This window comes from Varroa jacobsoni, unplaced genomic scaffold, assembly GCF_002532875.2.
Source record: "Varroa jacobsoni isolate VJ856 unplaced genomic scaffold, vjacob_1.0 scaffold_198, whole genome shotgun sequence".
NCBI classification, from domain to species: Eukaryota; Metazoa; Arthropoda; class Arachnida; order Mesostigmata; family Varroidae; genus Varroa; species Varroa jacobsoni.
This window is the reverse complement of record NW_019213100.1, coordinates 170,218-189,564: the sequence shown is the minus strand read 5'-3', so window position 1 is coordinate 189,564 and position 19,347 is coordinate 170,218. Positions and strand designations below refer to the sequence as shown.

The 19,347-nt window shown below is 38.2% G+C and overlaps 2 protein-coding genes across 5 annotated transcripts; both read right to left on the bottom strand.

Moving 5' to 3' along the window:
• Positions 1 to 374: 374 nt before the first annotated feature.
• Positions 375 to 7,597, bottom strand: LOC111273567 (uncharacterized). 3 transcript variants are annotated; one of them, XR_015316005.1, is made up of 11 exons: positions 7,147 to 7,597; positions 5,264 to 5,380; positions 4,774 to 4,953; positions 4,231 to 4,302; positions 3,818 to 4,000; positions 3,408 to 3,482; positions 3,073 to 3,259; positions 2,382 to 2,505; positions 1,552 to 2,099; positions 934 to 1,041; positions 375 to 602 (listed from the first exon to the last, which is right to left on the bottom strand). XR_015316005.1 is itself a non-coding variant. In XM_022855259.2 (11 exons), exons 2-11 carry the CDS (start codon positions 5,378 to 5,380, stop codon positions 498 to 500), a joined length of 1,728 nt encoding a protein of 575 aa, XP_022710994.1. In that variant the 5' UTR covers positions 7,147 to 7,592; the 3' UTR covers positions 375 to 497. The 3 variants fall into 3 exon arrangements, 2 of the variants coding, with proteins under 2 accessions (XP_022710994.1, XP_022710995.1); XM_022855259.2 differs by having other exon boundaries at positions 1,523 to 2,099; positions 7,147 to 7,592; XM_022855260.2 differs by lacking the exon at positions 4,231 to 4,302 and having other exon boundaries at positions 1,523 to 2,099; positions 7,147 to 7,592.
• Positions 7,598 to 9,188: 1,591 nt separating this feature from the next.
• Positions 9,189 to 15,901, bottom strand: LOC111273566 (peptidylprolyl isomerase domain and WD repeat-containing protein 1). Of its 2 annotated transcripts, none has more exons than XM_022855257.2 (11): positions 15,837 to 15,901; positions 14,819 to 15,083; positions 14,317 to 14,503; positions 13,864 to 14,022; positions 13,512 to 13,641; positions 12,834 to 12,930; positions 12,579 to 12,701; positions 11,662 to 11,889; positions 11,421 to 11,504; positions 10,855 to 11,022; positions 9,189 to 10,685 (listed from the first exon to the last, which is right to left on the bottom strand). In XM_022855257.2, exons 2-11 carry the CDS (start codon positions 15,035 to 15,037, stop codon positions 10,146 to 10,148), a joined length of 1,935 nt encoding a protein of 644 aa, XP_022710992.1. In that variant the 5' UTR covers positions 15,038 to 15,083; positions 15,837 to 15,901; the 3' UTR covers positions 9,189 to 10,145. The 2 variants fall into 2 exon arrangements, with proteins under 2 accessions (XP_022710992.1, XP_022710991.1); XM_022855256.2 differs by having other exon boundaries at positions 15,713 to 15,866.
• Between the last annotated feature and the right edge of the window lie 3,446 nt (positions 15,902 to 19,347).

Below are 19,347 nucleotides of genomic sequence, written 5' to 3'. Positions count from 1 at the left end.
GAGTAATTATTATTTTTTTTCGACAGGTTCACGTTCTGTTAATAGAAACTTGACTTTAGTTACGGTCAAATTCATCGCAAATATCTCTATAACTCAGGTGTTTATCGGTACGATAAACGTTGGACGTAAGTTTGTCGTTCAACATAGATTCCTCGGTCCCACTGCAGCGGACCGTCTGTTCGTTTGCATGACTAAACTTGAACTGAAATCCCAGAAGTTGCGTCTCTCCGTGCAGTAGGACAAAATATAATTTGTTAATAATACATTTAGGTGAATATTTTTAGCTCTGCATTTACCTTTGTCTCGGGTCAACAAATCATATCTACGGCAATATAATAAATATAAAAATAGTCTATAGAATAACAGCTCCAATATTAGCTTTCATTTCATAATTTATTATTATTGCCATATATATAATGATAATCAATTTCGTCACAGACCTAATGTTAAGTAGCTTTGTCCGAGCGTCTATTGAAGCCAATTATGGAATTAGCTCATTACGTCATTTCGAAACTTTGAAGGTTCCTTTCCAGCATCAACTGATCTTCTAGCATTTCGCGACGACTGAGTAGCTTTACGTCGCCGTTTCTGAGTACCATTACCTACAAAAGATATATTGCCATGTTATACGGAAGTCTCATCCCTCTCACTTAATATAAACATATTGCCACATTTAAGGTCTAACGTACGAAGTCAATGTAACTATGTAAAAATGTTTACAGTAACAAAATGCACGTAGGCATCTATACACGATACCACTGGAGAAATCATCTCGAAGGCCATCGATATACGCATGATGTACATAAATCTAAAATTCTAAATTTATAAGGTCAACTATAGCGTACGATTATAGCTTCACGTTGGTAAGATCTAGAATTTAGAAATACCAACATAAATTAGGTATGGTGTTAGCTTTGATTGAAGCAAGCTTACCTGTGCTGGCCTGCAGCGAGAATTATAATTTGACGCCATGCTATACCCATATGCCCCAACGTCCGCTACGGCAAGAAGGTCCCCTTCATGAAGAACTGGAAGAACACACTAAAAAGATACGCGTCCGTGTAATTAAATCTAATTGGGTCTAACCTCTTCTTGTGTTACATATAATCACCATATTATATTACTCAACTGGGGTTTGTTGTAGCAGATTGTAATATATTGCTTCAATATCAGCTCTAATCGATAGTATTTTTCCAGAAATTACTCTTACGGAATAAAGCCGTTGTTTTTCATATAAATTTAAAATAATTAAAAAGTCGTATGCCTATTCTCCGCAAAGCGGCGGGAAACTTTGAGTCGAAGTTTAATTCCTTGTGTACCTATTCACTTTTCAAACAAACAGAATAGCTGATTTTGGCAGAACGCAAATAAAGAAATTGTTTGTGCGACCTACGACGTACTGGTACCGTCGTATGTTTATTGGACTAGCACCTCCAATGGTGCTTTTATGCTCGGATACCTCCGTTCTACAATATGGCTTTTGATGGTTTCGATTTATTAGTTGCAACAGTTCTAAAGATACCTGCAATCCTAGGAAATCCGCGCACTCACATACGGGCCCGACGACGTCGTATGGTAACGTGCCGGCTTCCCCACTGGTTCTGCGGTTAACACGCGGGCTTGGCATCGGGGGTACCGAAGGTGTTTGTTGTTTTTTGAACAAGCGACTGCCCTGCATCTCTGATAGAAGACCGTCTAGCGATTCCCGCGAACCTCGAAGATCCGACGGGATGCTATCGACTTTTGAATCTGACTTGTTGGTAATGATGCTGCTGTTGTTATTGCTTTCATCCCGGTTTGTGGTTATCAGTCTTCGCGTTGAGCGTGGGCTGGGTACTGGTCGACGTTCTTCACCTGGCGACCCCGATGCCTGACGCAGACCGTCAGCCTTCCGCCGATCAATGCTAGCTGTTTTCGAAGCGACATCATGCGATGCACCCCAGTGGCAAAGATATGTTGCTTGTCCATTTGAATGAATCACCGATGAAGCACACGCTGTGGTAAGCTGCCCAACCAGTGCAGAGGGAGATACTGAAGGTGGTTCACATTCGGCAACTATACGGTGATAGCCACCGTACACGGCAGGACGGATAAAATCACTATCACATATACAGAAGGAACTCAATTAGTTGGTAACCGTAACTAATTCATCTATAGCTACTAGTGGTTGTATACCACTTACTGTTTATGATGCTTCTTCGCTATTTATGAGCATATATCAATGTTGCGTTTATTAAGGGCTGTCATATACGAGCGCACATAGATGCAGCGCAGCAGTATGCCTGTGGTCATGCAAAGATTAATAATGAGATAAATATGTATATGACGAACAAGGTCGTATCCCATGTAACACACATTTTTTGTGTAAATACAAATCTTACGTCATAGTTGCGTCTACGAGAGCGAAGTGGCGTCCACCGCTTGAGTTTGTATACTCAACTCGGGTCAATAAAACTGCACTTTGTGCGACGATTGAACGTCCAGGCTCGAGATACACGTTTAACCCTAAGGGAGACCAAGAGCGAAAAAAATACATTACATGTAAAAAGAAAGCAAATATGATATAGACTAATTACATAAGATAAAGCGCGCAGGATATATATAATATAATCGAGAAATACATTTATTTATAAGTTTGAAAAATGAAGTTGCAGGTTGTTTACAATAAAACAGCACCGGTAGCAACCAGGAGTTCGTAGTTTTAATCACTTTATATATATATATTAACGGAAACGATTCGTATAGTTATGACTGAATGATTACAGTAAAGGATAAAGTTTGAGAGTAAATAGGTACGTCATAAACGCCGGTCTATCATGAATTGAACAGCGCAGAATCCTCACTAACCACTTCTGGAAATTATATAAAACAGTATCTTATGCTTATGTTTACTCTCGTTTGATCTATGTTCTACCCTATTGAATAGAAAATGTTTCTTACATGACTTCCTATATATGGCAATGAACCTGAAGACTACCGTCAGTGGTTTTAAAAAAGTATTATACGTAACGTCGATTTTTTGTACTGCGCTATAAATGGTTCCCACTGCAACGATATTCAAAAAATCCATACCCCTGTTCACGAAGGGTGTGATGATGGTATCAAGTACTCGAGGGATGTCAAAAGGTACCTGCCCATCTCCGTGGCTTACTCCAAGAGAGCCCCCAATATCGACGTACTCAATTCGTGATTTAGACTCGGCTCGCTGTTCAAGTTGCCCCAGCAATCGAAGGATGACATCGCGAGCCCGGTAAAGAACCTTACGTATCGTGACAGATTATATATTTGTCACTATGTAATAGAATTGCAGATAGAATATGCAACATAAAATATAGAGCTAAAGTTTTATTTTGGTTTAAATAATTATGGTGTGTAATTAGAAAACGTATAACCCCATTACTTCGTACCTGTTCATTAAGTACACGCGAGCCTATGTGGTAGTGCAGGCCTTGAATGGAATACTTATCTGCTAGGTGTAATACCTAAACATACAAACAGTATAACAAAAAAAATTTAATTGAGGCGGTTTCCCTTATGTTTTCCTTATGCTTGGAATATATCTATATATAATATCTTGTTGACCTTTCCGTTTAATACTTTGCACACGGTGCTGGCGCTCATGTAGAAAAATAATTGAACCATCGCTTCTCCCAGTTCACCGAACTTCTTGTCTTTATCATTTTTGTAATAACTGAAAGGCACTTTGTGGTGTAGCTTGACAAAGACCTGTAGCCGCCTGCCGTATACCTCTACATTTAACAACAGGACTTCAATGAAGTAGTCATAAAAAGGTAAACAGAATGCTGCAGTGACTAACTTCCTGCGGAGAAACTCCAAACTTGCTACAACTTGACGTCGTCATCAGATGGTGATAACCAGTTTCATCAATAACATCTGGGTTGACACGTAATGCTACACGGGTCCGCGAGCTGGAAAAGGATTCTCGCAAGGAACTAATGCGAGCGAGTTCGGCTTCGCTTTCTGCATGTATCGAAAATACCTGTAATAAGAAAGCAAATTAGTATTTTTGGTCAAGGCGTAAACAATAACGTTATTATTATCGATAAAGCGATATACAAAATCATGATTGTTCTTTAAGGGTTTTGGTTTTATGAAAATATACAATAGAGGCTAAAAAAAATCATGCAAATTCAGTGCATCATGTTCGGTGTCACTCACTAGCCGGTTTAACAGCCTTAGTCATTACAAAAGCTTATCTTTGATACTAACGTCATGGGCCAGGCATGCTTTCAGAAACTGGACAGATTTCACGGGCCCTGTTGCAACGCATTTTTTCAGAACCTAAAATGGAGATCGATGACACTTATGTATTAAACATGCTAAATTTTACGAGTAAATTTTATACGTTCGTAAGAGGTCGGTAAGCAAGAGAACAAAACATCAAATGACGCACACACACACTTTATACGTCTCAACTGAAATCCTTTGTAGCAGAAAATGATAATGATCGTAATAATTACTAAGTTGGGCAGATAACTGTCATAAAGATAATTCCATAGTGAGGTTCCATGTATATTGTTTTTTGATATATCACTTGGCTGCCAGAACTTATATATTGGTTAAAAAGGCTCACGATAACTTCTTAGACAAATCAAAATTTATTCCTAATGTAATATAGAAATTAGGTGTGAAATATTGTACGGAACTTTAATTGATTCAAGTAATTTGCCTTTAAAAAATCTTTCAGTTCGATTCGTTATCTAATCCGATATTTAAAGTACAATATTTACAGCGATTATGATGTGAACATACCTCATTCGTTTGAGTGGCAGTTACAACTCTGCGGAGCTCCTCTAACGACGCGACATCAAACGACGCGCCAATTTTATTCAATTTTGAAAGTAGTTCGAGGTTGTTATTGGCTTTCACGGTATAACACACTGTGACGCCAGGTCGCGTCAACGGAAATCGAGACAAGCTCTTCTCAAGCGTCTGGATAATCGTTTGGTAACAGGCAGTACAAGAATAGTTGTTTATTTTTTTAAATCAAGCGTTATAAGCATCTCTTCATGTGGTTATTTGCACATCCAGCAACACGAGATGCTATTGAGAAGCCCCGGATTACATCGAGTTCGAGAAGTGATTAGGATGTTAATGTGTCGGCAAAAACAAGGTTCCTGTTCAATGAGTTACCTACGAGAGGTACGTGTAAATCCACTTCTTTCCCAACTTTTATACTTGTGATGACGTCTTAGTATTATTACTATACTGTAGATAACACGCGTTCATGTTATTTTCTTACCTCTTCAGAGTACACGTATAGTGGAGTGTCGAACTGTTCAGCCAGCGCTGCCACACTTCGACCTGCAAAGTGCAGTTTGCCTTTCTGGTATGACGTTCCTTCTGGTAGATTCGACATCTGTGAATAGGTACCTACGCTTTAACACATATAACTCTACGCTACTCACATATAACACATATAACGACTACTAATAACAATAGTCTGGGGACAATTGTAATTCTAACGTACGCTTAACAAACCATTCATGATAATTTACAATTTTATTTTTGTTTGGATGCAGACTAATCGTTGAGGTAGCGTTAGTAAGACATTATTTCAGGGCCAGATAAATTTATCATATAATCAGATTATATTGTATTGTCATAGTGTTTGTCAGTTACCGACTGACTAGCCGGTCGATCATTTTACGAAAAACGATTTAGTCTGCTTGGAAGGAACTTTCTGATGAATAGCATACGTAACAAGAACTCTCGGATCGAAATTGGATTAATTCCTGATGACATAGTACTTGCCCTAAAATCATAATTAAGTATTAAGCTAAACACGATAGCTGTAAGGGTAAGCCGTGTGCAGCACGAAACGGAAGTCTTTATTGCAGTAGAGTATTGTTGTGCTTCTTAGTAGCACATATCACAACGGTTATGGAATTAGCATATCGGCCTTTTTAATACATATAAATACGAAATGGCGAAAATTCGTTGCTTTAAAAATTTACTGCTTAGCCCTAACGTAGATTTGATCCATTCTTTATTTAGGAAAAAGTATACTTTAACCTACAGCAACTAAATAATCATTCATCTACCCGAAATAAGCCTTGTTCATGGGTGGAGCGTCTTCAGCTTAACATATGAACCCCCCGAAAGGCATGCAGTGATTCAGTAATACGTATAAAAAATTCAACGACACTAATGAATCACAACAACATAAGAAAAAACTTGAACAATGTTCGTTCGAACCGCGGATTAAAGAAGTTTCTCAAGTCTCTCCGGTACTAATTTCGTTGACCCTTTTTGGAGTAATGGAACGCTCGTTAGAAGAACTTCGAGTGCGTATTTTTTGACACGTTTCTGTTCGTGTGCCCCAATTAAATGAATTACTTTTTGTTAACCAAAAAAAAAAAATTAACACATAAAAATTAACTGAACTAGATTAATACATATCTTTAGCTTGAGTTTACATCTAGCCTATAATAGTTTCAACATTAAATCCGCCCGTTGCGTATATTGTATCACCGGAGAAGCTCTCCAATCTCCTATATGAGCCTCTTTATGTCGATATGTTTGAGACCCTTTTCACCTGTGTCTTTCCTGTTATTCATATGAGTGTGCCAGCATATCTGAAAGCCGGCCTATATTTTGCATCGGGGTTAATGTAGCCACGGGTCAAGTCGTAACTGTCAGTCTCCTTTTGTTTAGAAATGATATCCCTGCTCATAGTTTCGGACCAGCAGAGCTATAGTAGTTCTCATCCTATTCCGTCTTTCCCTGTTCTGCTAATACGCACATCGTAAGGCAAAGTGACCTACTAACCATAAGCATTTGACAATCTTGACTATATTCTTGTTGAACTTGCTGGTCATTAACCGATTACAATTCTCGAGTCGAACATAATAACGAGAAATCCGACTGTACAATGCAGTTATACTTGCAAATATCTCTAATACCAAGCACGATAATATTTTCACTATAAAAAAAACTTTCGATTCCCTTTATTATTAGCGAATAACAAAATTGAGTCTGCTAACCAGCAGATCTTCAGTATATTATTATACTTCTACATGTATTGCACTACATAAATTATCAATGCTTTAGGAACTTCAAATACCTATATTGCATGTATAGAAGTTTTACTTATATTCAACTAAAAACTGATGCCTGGCTTACCGTTTTACAGTGGATGGATCAAATATGGACGTATATTGAAATCAACTCGAATCTACAAATCCAATTCGATGCGCTGCATGTAGAAATACATATGCACGCACACACACATATACACATCCAAACAATTACAGCTTTAACTATACAGCATTAACAATAACCGATGGCGCTTCACTTTCAACCACTGCTATCGACTGAGAGAAAACTGGCTTGTTTAACATTACTCAATTGCTTTCCCGTTTTCAGCTGACGGCAGACTTGCTCTATTTGGTTTGTACTTTATTTATTTTATTCATTTATTAATCCTTTCTGAGGGTGCCTGCCAAGGACCATACTTAAGGTATCTAAGTACAAGCCATTGCCTATCTTCCTCACTGCCGACTGATTTGCGGCTCTCACCGAACCATCAGCTCTTCAAGCAGCGACGAACTTTGACGGCTTTACAGCAGTTCCACAGACGTTTTTCTCTCTGTCCCGGAGAGACGTGATGGCGCCGCAGGCACCTAACAATAGAACTACTAGCGCCCTCTTTTGATACACCCATTAACTGCGGTTGCCGAAGCAGTAACGAGTCGGTAATACCACCAGCAATATTTTCACGCTACTGGTCCAGAACAGTTACAACTCGAGACTAATGGCTGCGCACTCTTGCTTCTATAATTAATGATTTCAGTACTTCAAAGGGAAGCCGTTATAGTGTAGCTTATCATCTACGTGCGACACATAGGCACCCTGTTATTTTTATCGCTGCGAATGCGCTACTAGCTATTGCACAAAGGGAAGTAGTCATTTGGCTGCACCAAATTTGAGACGTTAAACTCAGGAAAATTATAAAAATGATTAGTGAGAAAATCTTATCTTTCTCCTTGTATTTCCTGCATGTAACACGTGTTAATGGCAGCACTCGAACCAGTTAACCCCTAATTCTCTCAGACAAAAGTTGAGCAACCCAAGACACACAAAAATTATGGTACTACTGAGGCTGTCACCCGTGACAGTAACCGTACGATACAAACTTTTAATTTGTTTACGAAATTCAAATTTTGGCAGTACTTAAATTGTCAAAACTTAAATGATAACATAGTGACTTAAAGGTCAATTTTCACTTGAAATGAATGATTCAATTGAAAATATGTCTTTATCAGGTTCTTTTTGTTAGCCTCGGTCGATTGGACCCTAAGGGAAGTTGATACGCAACATGATGATCATGATGTCTGTAGGAAATGTGCGAACTTATTGTTCCATTCGTTGCAATCGAAATCACATGAAAGTAGTCGCAACAATAACTAGATAAGGTGTCTGTCCATAAAGCTTATTGCACGCAGATAACCGTAGAGGTAAAAGCTTTAAAGCTACCGTTTTGTGGTATCTACCTTAACTAACGAACAAATATGGCAATGACTCGCCTGGTCTACTATGTAAATATTTACATCGAAACGACTAGTCTGCATCCTGTAGCAAGCAGCCCGACCGAGAAGCACGACTTATAGGCCAAACATATTCAAAGAAAGGACGTTACTCACAACAGTACTAAGTTTACGCTTAACTTCTGCAAATGTCAGCTTGTAGCAATGAACTCACAAGGAGTTTGCTATGAGTTTGCTTGCTATGAAAAAATGCCTTCACCCACGACTCCGTAGATAAATTTACTCCAAGATCGATGCTGGACCCAGAAGCAGCACCAAATTGCAAACTAGGTGCCGTTTGCGTTGACCTATCTTAAAATATTTATCTTCCATGTCGCTAAGTTGAGTTACCGGGTCATCACATCCAGAGACTGAGCAAACAGTAAATTAATAGAGCTAAATGTGGAAGTGACTATTTTACTAATTTCCATGTATCGATCGAATGAAGGACACAAAGCAAACAAAGCTAAACCTTAGCTAAACATTAAAAAGCACTTTGCTTCAGATGTACATTTTCCTCTTCAACACATTATAGCGAAGCCTGCAAGCACCTAAAAATTAAAATAAATTCATCATAACCTATCTACACAATTTTTTGTTAAATACATATAAAATTAGTAAATAAAAGACACAATCAAATCCGAATAACACACAAACTTCGAGTCAGTTTCACACTAGTCGCATTTATTTTGATTATACAAAAATAAATCATCTTCTGCCTACATACAGATATATCGCACAGTGTGTCCGACTTATCGAGCTACCGTAATAGTGCAAATGGTAGAATGTTTCTACGTATTTGCCCTGAAATGGTCCATTTATCAGAACCCGGGTAGCTACCATAAGTTACACTATCTGTGGCGTACTGATAATCAAAAGGCAGTGATCATTCGTATACTACTTTGATACCTTACAGCATGGTACTTTCAGTTTGATATCACTCTTCTAAATTAATCGAGTAGCATCAGCACAAAATTAGTGCAATTTATTCAGCATAACTTCTACTTGTTATTATCCTACCCGAAACTTTCTTCCTATATTCATATAACAATTACATTCTAACAAGAATTAGGTCGTACTTCTCTGTATCACAAGTACACATTTATCGCCAGTAGCATCAATAACAGACTGCAGACAAATGAAGTCATACTTTACTTCTGTATATATTTTTATTCATGGAACTCAGGTTTTAAATAGGGGCAACCGTTTGTCAAGAAAAATAAGTTTTAAGACTCACGATGTCTTCCTGTATGGTATATCGGTCGATAAGCGCAAATATTGCAGTTATGCTCAGAACCTTCATTAATGCCCAATTTCTTAGATTTTAGTGAAAGACATGTTTAATCTAACAAGTTTCATTCGTGATACCACTAATGTGGTTACGGCATAGAGCAGTATTTACATGTTTATTGGGGCTGCGTCTAATGCATAATGGTTCAATTCATTTAGAGTAGTCGTTAGAGCCCGATAAACGTGAAACATACAATACTTATGGTTGGTTGTTGTATACAAATTAGAATTAGACGTACGATTCTCGTCAGGAACAGCTCCTAAAGCTAAATAAAGATGAACTGCATTAATTTTCCTTTTGACTAATTATTTGATGGTTATACTAACGATAGTGACATCGTCATAGGGCTTGTCAGTTTTGGGGTGCGTTTTCACAAGTGAGATATTCTGTGCAACCTCCATCCCGCGTGTGACTCTACCAAACACCGTATGCTTGTTATCCAGCCAAGGACAAGGTATAACCGTGATGAAGAATTGTGATCCGTTCGTGTTTGGACCAGCATTAGCCATTGATAGTGTATATGGCTTGTCGTGCTTGAGGTTTGGGTGGAACTCGTCCTCAAACTCGCCACCCCAAATTGATTCGCCGCCAGTTCCGACGCCCGTAGGGTCCCCCGTTTGCACCATAAAGCCTTTGATTACTCGATGGAATATATGGCCATTATAGTAGCCGTTACGTGAGTGCACAACAAAGTTCTCAACAGTTCGCGGACATTCCCGGGGGAACAGAATTACGTGGATATCACCCATTGAAGTATGAATAACGGCATTCGAAGCCAGATTACTACGTGAAGACATTTCCGTAGCAGCAACGATGTCCTCCTTTGAGGGTTTTTCGTTGAAAACCTAAATAACGAAACAGTGTTGTGAGTATCATCATGCCCTATTGAAAGTATAACGAACCATTAAAATTACAAGGAAATAAAATCATTTTCGTAGTTGATAAGCCTAATGAATAATAAGATGTTTGCAGTCCATGTAGATTAATACTCTCAACACCTTCACAAGGTCTCACCTCTCGTTCTTCGTCCTCGCCAGGTATCCGTTTCGTATAGAGATAGAAGCGGTTCTTTTTGTAGGCACTGCAAACGAGCGTTGGATCAGAGTCAACTTCTTGCAGTGCTGGGTTTTCGGCTGCGGCAGACTCAACAGTTACCATTTTCTGCTGTTTGCCTGGCACACCCTGCGAAGATAATAGAGAAAATCAAGTAAGGCTAAAAATAGCTTGCCAGACATTCAAAATCTACTGGTGTATATATATAAAACAAATTAGTAGTAATACGAAGTGAATAACAGAAATTTGCAGCAAAAGCGCCTTAAGGGGCCAATTTAATTATGCATAGTTGAGCATTTCACTGACCTGCTGCTGCCAGCTGTGTATTTCTAAGCTTCCTTTGCTTTTATGCACTGTATTCACGAATATATTTTATATATTAAATCTTGGTTAGCAAATAAATATTTATTACGATAGCTAAATACTTCTGGTTGACACCAATGTCTGTCTAAAACACGATTGAGTCAGGTGCAATGCTGAAAAGAACATACCTTGAAAAACGCATGCAACGGGTAAACTGATTATACCTGATAAAGTGCAATGGCAAGTGGTCTTAAAGCCTCACCCTTGCCGAGAATGCGTACACATCGATTCGTAATGAGGTTCACAACCTGCGACAGATATTGACAAAACATATATATATTTAAAATTGTTTACTGGCAATGCTTTCATTTCTATGTACAAAAATATCCTCGTCTAATAGTCAGTTCAATTCCGCTTTATAGATTTCCCTACTTGACAAAATTATTTGACCATCTGATAACAAACCTTGATACCGAGGAGCGTTGGGTAGAGAAGAAAGTTTCCACTATCATCAAAAACCAGATTTGAATAGCGCAGCATGCCCGCTTTTTCTAATTCGCGCTCCACAGCTACTCTTCGACCAAACTCCATATTACTGAGAAGAGCTCGCTCCTGTTGCGTATCCGAAGCGGTTTTAAGGGTTTCATCTAAAGTTTTAACAAGCCTGCCGCTTGCAAAATTGAACACTCGGACCTGTAAATAAACATATAAGCATTTACCTGTGCAACGATAATGACAGTAATGTTTTTGTCCTTCGCATCTTAGTATTTGATATATTCTAAATGCTAAAGCATTAACCTCTATCCTTGATAGTATAGGGGTATCTTATTTTCCAATTAATCTCAAGGACGCGCCAGGTTGTTTAGATGTGAATTAAAGCGTAATAAAAAGAAAGTGACAAGTAACGTCTCCGCTTGCTTGATTCCTACAGATTGATCGTATTAGACATCTTAAATAAACGTTTCGAGTTTTACGTGAAGCGCTGATATTAAGCACTGCTTCAGACGGCTGGCTCCCAGCATGACGTATGTCTGCACACGGTTTCGTATTCAGACATCTACCGAGCAGTTGTATCAAGCTTCATGTTCTGACAGTACCCAAGCAACGCGTATCAGAAAAGGGGCAGCTGAGAGTCAGTTATGGAGAAGTTTTACAGCATTAAGAAATTTCTGTTGCTCAACGCTTGAAAACGATTTCATAAAATTTCATCAGTATCATCATTTGATTTGGCAGAAAAAGATGTAATAGGTTCCACAATAAACAGGTACAGTAGGCTTATAAGAGGTGATTATGATCTTAATAATTTGTCATAGAGCAGAATGATGGATAGGCTACGAGCATGCACCGAATGGACTACAAGATGGCGTATTAGCTGGTCTCACCTTTCGATCGCTGGCGGTGACTGCGAACTGGCGTCCATCAGGAGCAAAGGCTATATTTGTTGCTACAGTATTACTGTTTACCAGCTCGAATAGATCGGTATCGAGTTTCGAGTCGAAATTTGCCTGCCACCGGTATTTATAAATCAACGCATATCAGTGGAAAATTCGTAGAAGGTAGTTAAGTGTCCTATATTACAATAAACTATGATACTAAATGTCTATAGGCTCTTCGGGTATACCCGCTGTCTTTCTTACCTGGTCTGGTATGAGACGATCCGTTACCCCGCCTCGCCAATATTCTAGAATTCCGTTCTCATCCGACGAAACAGCGACATTTAACATCGGACAGTACCTGAACGAAGTTAAGAAATCAAATAAAGCAAACGTAACCCATCAGGCAACGATAAGCTAACGCGGTTCGTGATGACCCAAAGTTTTGAATCTCTAAGAAGAAATGTAGATCGAAGATTTTGAATACGAGCAGTCGTGTGTTTAGTTTATGCACTTAAATTTAGAATCTCCGGAGTTTGGAGCCAACGTCCCTTTGCTTAAAAATTCAATCCTATGCTTACTCTATTTTACTAGCCGGGTGTGAAAAGATATCCACATGTTTTATACTATATACACACAACGTGTGTGAATAAAGAAAATTCCTTATTTATCATATACATGATCAAACCTGCTCGCTGAAAATCTGTTGAAAGCTGTAGCGGTTATTGCGTTAATTAAAGCTTCTCCATTATGTGGACATGTTTCACACGTTTTGCACGTCCGCAAAAAAAAGCTTTTTTGTATACGGCCATGTTTATTAATCTGGCCAGTCATACAAGTTTCGTTAACGACACATAACTACTACACAATCTTTGTAAGCAAAGAATGCTACATTTATTGTATTGATCTTCCCCTCAATACCACTTTGAACTGGCCGCTTACCTAAGACAGACAATGGGAGCTTGATGCAGGTTTTTGTGCACCTTCAGCGGTCCACCACTTGCGAGTCCGTCATATAGTAGAATACGATTAGAATTTTGATCTGTTACCGCCACGACGCGAATCGCATCACCTGTATAATAACAAATAACGATCAAGCCCTTGATAAATAGAATGTGAGGAAAACGTTTTATTCACTTTTATGTAACAAAAAGAATAGTGACTAAAAGATTTTATGAATAGTAATATAATCGAAGATTGTATCGATCTTATTCCAACTTTCTCTTGATTCTGTTGTAGATTTCTTACACATGTGAGTCACTATTAACCGCTCATTGATTCAATATTTCTGTACCTTTTGTATGGACCCACTCGCAATGTCCAGGTGTGTAGTCGAACTGTAGCATGTTCATTAAATCGAAGCTGACCACTTCGAACACTTTAAGCGATTTGTCATCTGATATCGTACACAGCAACGAGCCGTCCCAATTGCTTGCTACACCTTCAATTTTACCTGTTTCAAAAACAAACACGAACAGTTGAATATAGGTTAACGTTTTTTTGTATAAGCAATCGCACAAAGGAACACGGAAGTGCTTATAATACACGTAGGTAGCACGCATAGCATTCTCTACTTAAGCTACAAAGCATCCTGTAACTTAAAGTGTATAATTAATCTGGCCCGAAAATAAAAGGAGATAATAGTAGCCTGCATTTCGGGAAAGCTGTGGAAACCGGAAATTTTTTTGAAAAAAATAAAAGGCAACCATTAAGTATTGATTGTCATTCAGATATTTTTCCCTCTTACCGAGATGTGCCCGGAAGTGCTTGACAAACTCGATTCCGCCAGCTTCTTTCTTCCAAAATTTTACGTGGCCGTCAGCAGACGCCGTTACAATAAATTCACTTCGTGTCACCACAACATGTGTGACCGTATCACGATGCATATATGATTTTTCAAATAATTCGGAGCTAGGTAATTTATCTACAAATACCTGTAAATAATATTTAACAACAATGATATAAACGGTATGGACAAGTATTAACACGTACAATGATCTGCTCGATATGTTTTAAATTGCATTGTGATATTATTTATATTTATAAACTACGCAAAGGAATTTCAGCTACTTTCAGGAATCTTTTTATACCAGAGTCAATTTCTAAATACTTTTTTACTTACAGCTCGTTAATTTGAGAACTGTCCTTGATATTGCCAGTCATTTTTATTATGATTTAATAAAGATGTCTATTGATTTAACTATTGATTGTTGTGATCTTTTTATTATACATATAATCGGCAAACAAACCTTTTCTAAATGTAAAATCTTTTTCTTTTTTTTTGGAACCGGCTCTCTTTCTTTATCGACGGCTTCTGACGGAAGGGGCCCGATAACCCCCCCATCGTCGTCGTTGTCTTTGTCCGCCTCCTTGATTCGTTCTTTTTCACTGGTCGATTCTGCAGTCCGCTTTTGCGTCTGTAAATTGTTCTTGTCCAATTGTGAAGATGCTTCTTCGTCTGGTGACATTTTTTTCTCAGGCTCACGCTAACATGCGAACATCTAGGAAAAAGAACTAATGAATATCGATGAAATTTATTTTTAGTCAAGCACTAAAACAACGCTAAGGGTTTTTAAATGTTCCAACCTTGATGAAGGTTTCTAAATTCCCAACCTTAATGAAAATCACTCCTCGAAAACTTAATTCCCGTTACTGCGCGCAACATTCTCGCTTACGCTTTTTTCAGAAACAACAGCTCCGGTCAGTTTGCATTTCACAAACGCAAATATTCGCTTCAGTAAGAATAGAACAGACAGCTCAATGTTGCCCTAATTTGGACAGGAAATTTGACTAATAATTATAATAATTTTTTATTTCGGGCGATAATAATTTTCCAATTTATAATGACTTTTTTTGTTCAATACGGCGTTACATATACGCAAACCGTTTACAGTCAGTAGTCCATGGAACTTAAAAACCTGTTACGTAGTTATCTCAGCTTCTATCTTTTCTATAGCAAAGTAGTTCAACAAACGAGCACAGTTCATATAGTAATCTTTAATAAGTTGCCGCTTGCTAACCACAAGATCTATGGTGTACCTAACAGCCGGTATCATTAAAGAGTAAAGTTAAAAACTAAATTCTCACAGTACTCGTTATAAGTGGATGCGATTTCAACGCGACGTACCTTTTCAATTACTTACCTATTTTGAGCGGAAGTTTTAACTGAAATCGGTTATCAAGGAGATGATTTTATAATACTCTCTTTAGTTATAATACTACAAATACAATTGCAGGTTTCATTCGAATGTATACTTTACAACGCACCTTTTCAATCTATCCCATCTTCACCATTAGTTTGTTGACAAACAAACAAGACTTTTACGACTACCTTACTGCAACACGGGTTAGCCTTTAAGCGGGCGATCCATATCTGCGAAATTTATGATGAAATGGGCTAGATGGAGAGTTTTGCAGAAATATGGCTTAATATCAATATGTAGTTTGCCTCATTAGCGAAGATGATATCTGAGATATTTTCGGGAAAGATTTGCTGAAACAGAGTCAAATCAAGAGCTTCGAGTACATTTTACTATAACGATTACATAGTAAGCAATTTATAGAGGCACAGTTACTATGCATACTTTATTTCACATATACTCAATTTTGCATTTTCTTGATAACCGAAGCGTTTTTTTGCAGATTTAGGGTCATTGTTACAATATAGATGATGTATGTTAGAAGAAACAGTCCGAGTATATTGAGTAGGTAATTCTGAAGCAGGTAGATATTGACAGTAGTGTAATTATTTTTAGCACATCTAAATTAAGTAAACATGTTCGAATTGTATCCACGCTCAGTGAATATGGGGGCTTCACTATGTGGTTACGAGCTTCATTGCACATCGACCCAGTTTTAGCGGCAAGCAGCAACCAAGCCCAAATTCATTCCTTTCTTACAGATTTTTTTGCCTGACGTGCGGGAGATTACCTAAACCTATTCTTAAACTTTTTCAAACATGTTATAGTAAAACAAGTTTAAATAATTTTAGTGTCAACGGGAATTCTACTACAATCCAGCTGTTCTAACAGACCGCCCCGTTATCCCTTCGATGTGTCGCACTTACCTTATTGTGAATTTCCCGTTGCGGTTTTCCCGTTAACGTTAACCCACTGCATTACTTTGGTCATTTTATCAGCTTGCAGCAACTATTCCTTTAGAGTAGTTCGGCAATTCGATAGTACACTTTCAGTAATTGTATTACTCTACTACGGTGGTTCTTTCGGCTTGGGGCGTTCTTGAGTAATCAAGGAATAATCGATTTTACCAACAACCGATGGAGAGACCCATGAAATATAGTAGTTCACACCGAAGCTGAAATTCCGCAGTCTAAGCGTGCTTTTGGTGGGTTTCGACGGAATATTGAAGTGGCCATGTTATGTTATGGAACCCATCCTAGATCACCCGCGGGGTAAAACCCCGTAGTTCAGATCAGAAATGATTCGATATACTGGAAGTAGAGAGTGGGAGTTCGGCTCGGGTTTGAAAAAACTCCGAATACCCTCAATCAAATAATAGTAATATTTGATAAGCTCCATTCATCTTGTCACCACGTAACAGTGGTCTTACTGTCCTGTATCAATTACTCGATGTTCCAATGGCAATAATCAGCTACTCTGCTACTGTTATTCCCTTACCCTATTGGGATTATCCTGTTGCCCGGCCACGGTTTTTTGTTACCTCAACGTGGAAGGTTTTATTACCTTTAAAGCTTGTTGACAGGTCTTCCGTTATTTCTAAATTACTAAACAGACAGACGTGAGTCGAACGTAAATGGTCTCAAAATAAGAGCTGTGTAGATTTGTGAAAGCTATTTATCAGATTCAATATCAGATTTCTATTGCAAAAAAACAATTGTGTAATATTTGATTTTCGTATTGCACCTAAATCTGGTTGGCGAAGTATTGTTTTTTTTTTATATTTTACTTCTTTCGATTTCTATTAAAATGATTCATAAAAAAAGGAATTCGTTTATTAAAATAACCTCGTGTGTCTATTTGAAAGCAATCCACTGATAGCTGAAGTGGAGAAATGATTATATAATGTAAATAACTTTTACCCATAAACCTTTCGGTAATCGATACTGCCATCTTAATCACTACATTTGTCGGTGTATGGCAGTCTTTTTGCCGTATCTAAGGCGCTTTGCAGAACACTGAAGAGACAGCCTATAAACACACATAAATGGTGTTTTTTTTCGACGGCTGCGTTGTCTTTGTTTGCTTCTATTATTTAAGCCTTTACGATTTCGACTCTAGCGACTAGCTCTTTCTGCATGTATCAGTGTCATACTAAGTACGATTCTGGCTATTCTGCCGACGAATTTCTATTCTATTCTGCTCTGCCAAAACCTTGTTTTGGGCCTTCTTAAAATGGGGCGATTTGGACTATCCTTGAATTGTTTTTGGGCAAGTCCTTTAATGGTGCTCAGAAGTTTCGCTCCTCTCAAAGACTCCATACGTTGCTTTAGATATGAGGGGCATCGATTACTGGAAATTTTGTACTTGGACATTTCATTCACACACCAGAAAGTTATAATGTATATTACTGTGATTGAGTGAGCGGGAACGCTCGATGAGAAAATTCCCGCTAAGAGCCTATTGGTCGCGGACCAATGGGGCAAATTTCCAAGGTACAGTATTGCAGGTAACGAATGAAGCGTAGCCTTTACTCTGATCAAATAAACTGCAACATGCAGTGCTAATATTCATAACCTGAACAACTCGGAAAAAATTGTTTGAGTTTCAATAAATTGAGTTTCAAAAAAGACTTTAATCAAGGCTTCGAATTCGGGTATCTGATCGTTGTACTTTCTGGGTGGTACTTATACATCGAAAGGAAAATCGTCGTATGTTAACAGGCATGTGATTCAGCGTGTACCATAAGATCAGTAGGACGTTAAGCGAGTGCAAAAAATGGAGTACTTAATTAAGCGGTGCTGCTTATTCAGGCTTTTTGAATACGGCCGCGAGATCACTGGTTGCATGTTCGTGATAGCCAAAAATACGTGCTACAATTTTTTTAGCAATTAATAACAGTCATCGATACGATCCTACGATATCGAGACGTTTTTCCCATTTTTGTAGCCATGAACCAATTTGTATTACACACTGAAGTGGTATCTGTAAAGTTTTGCGCAGCTTAGCAGTACGGCAGATGAAGTATGTGAGGCCTAAATCTACCTTCATGCACAGCAAATTACGTGGACGTATGAGGCTCATTTCTGCGACGACAATTTATTTACTCTGAGTTTCGGATTTAATTCAAACCGAAAAAAAAAACCTTAAATTAGTTTTATTATTAGATTCAAGTTAATAACGAACCTGTCATTTATGAAAACGTCTGAACTTCATAACAAATACATCTAAATTATTGTTATCACTCTCAAGGAAGGGATGAATCGCGTATGCTAAGATAAATCGGTAGCTTATCTGTCTCAGTTTTGCTCTCTGCTAGCAGAAATATGGCCATGCGCAACCGTTTAGTTCGATATAGAAACGAAAGTAGATGAGAAAGCTCTTTAATTCTGACACAGAATTCAGAAGATTTCTATAGAAGTCTACAGAATTTAGATTTTTGCATCAGCTCCGGTTTCTTCAGGTACGACAGTTACGCACACACCATTGTGCCTTTAGGTCGAAACTGGTCTGCATGTAACAGTCATCGATACAATTAGCTGTCTTTGCGATCATCGAGCGTATCGACAACTCAATAGAAGAAAAAACATGACTTCATGATTATTACAGTTTATAAACAGTAAATTATCGTCACTCAAGTG

Coding starts and splice junctions, on each gene's coding strand:
- LOC111273567 (XM_022855259.2), bottom strand. CDS start 5,380: ATGTCGAATCTACCAGAAGGAACGTCATACCAGAAAGGCAAACTGCAC. Junction 2,100..2,381: donor CTCGTAGACGCAACTATGAC/GTAAGATTTGTA, acceptor TATATGTGATAG/TGATTTTATCCGTCCTGCCG. Junction 603..933: donor CTCGCTGCAGGCCAGCACAG/GTAAGCTTGCTT, acceptor TATCTTTTGTAG/GTAATGGTACTCAGAAACGG.
- LOC111273566 (XM_022855257.2), bottom strand. CDS start 15,037: ATGTCACCAGACGAAGAAGCATCTTCACAATTGGACAAGAACAATTTA. Junction 14,023..14,316: donor GCACTTCCGGGCACATCTCG/GTAAGAGGGAAA, acceptor TTTTTGAAACAG/GTAAAATTGAAGGTGTAGCA. Junction 12,702..12,833: donor ATCGTCTCATACCAGACCAG/GTAAGAAAGACA, acceptor TACCGGTGGCAG/GCAAATTTCGACTCGAAACT.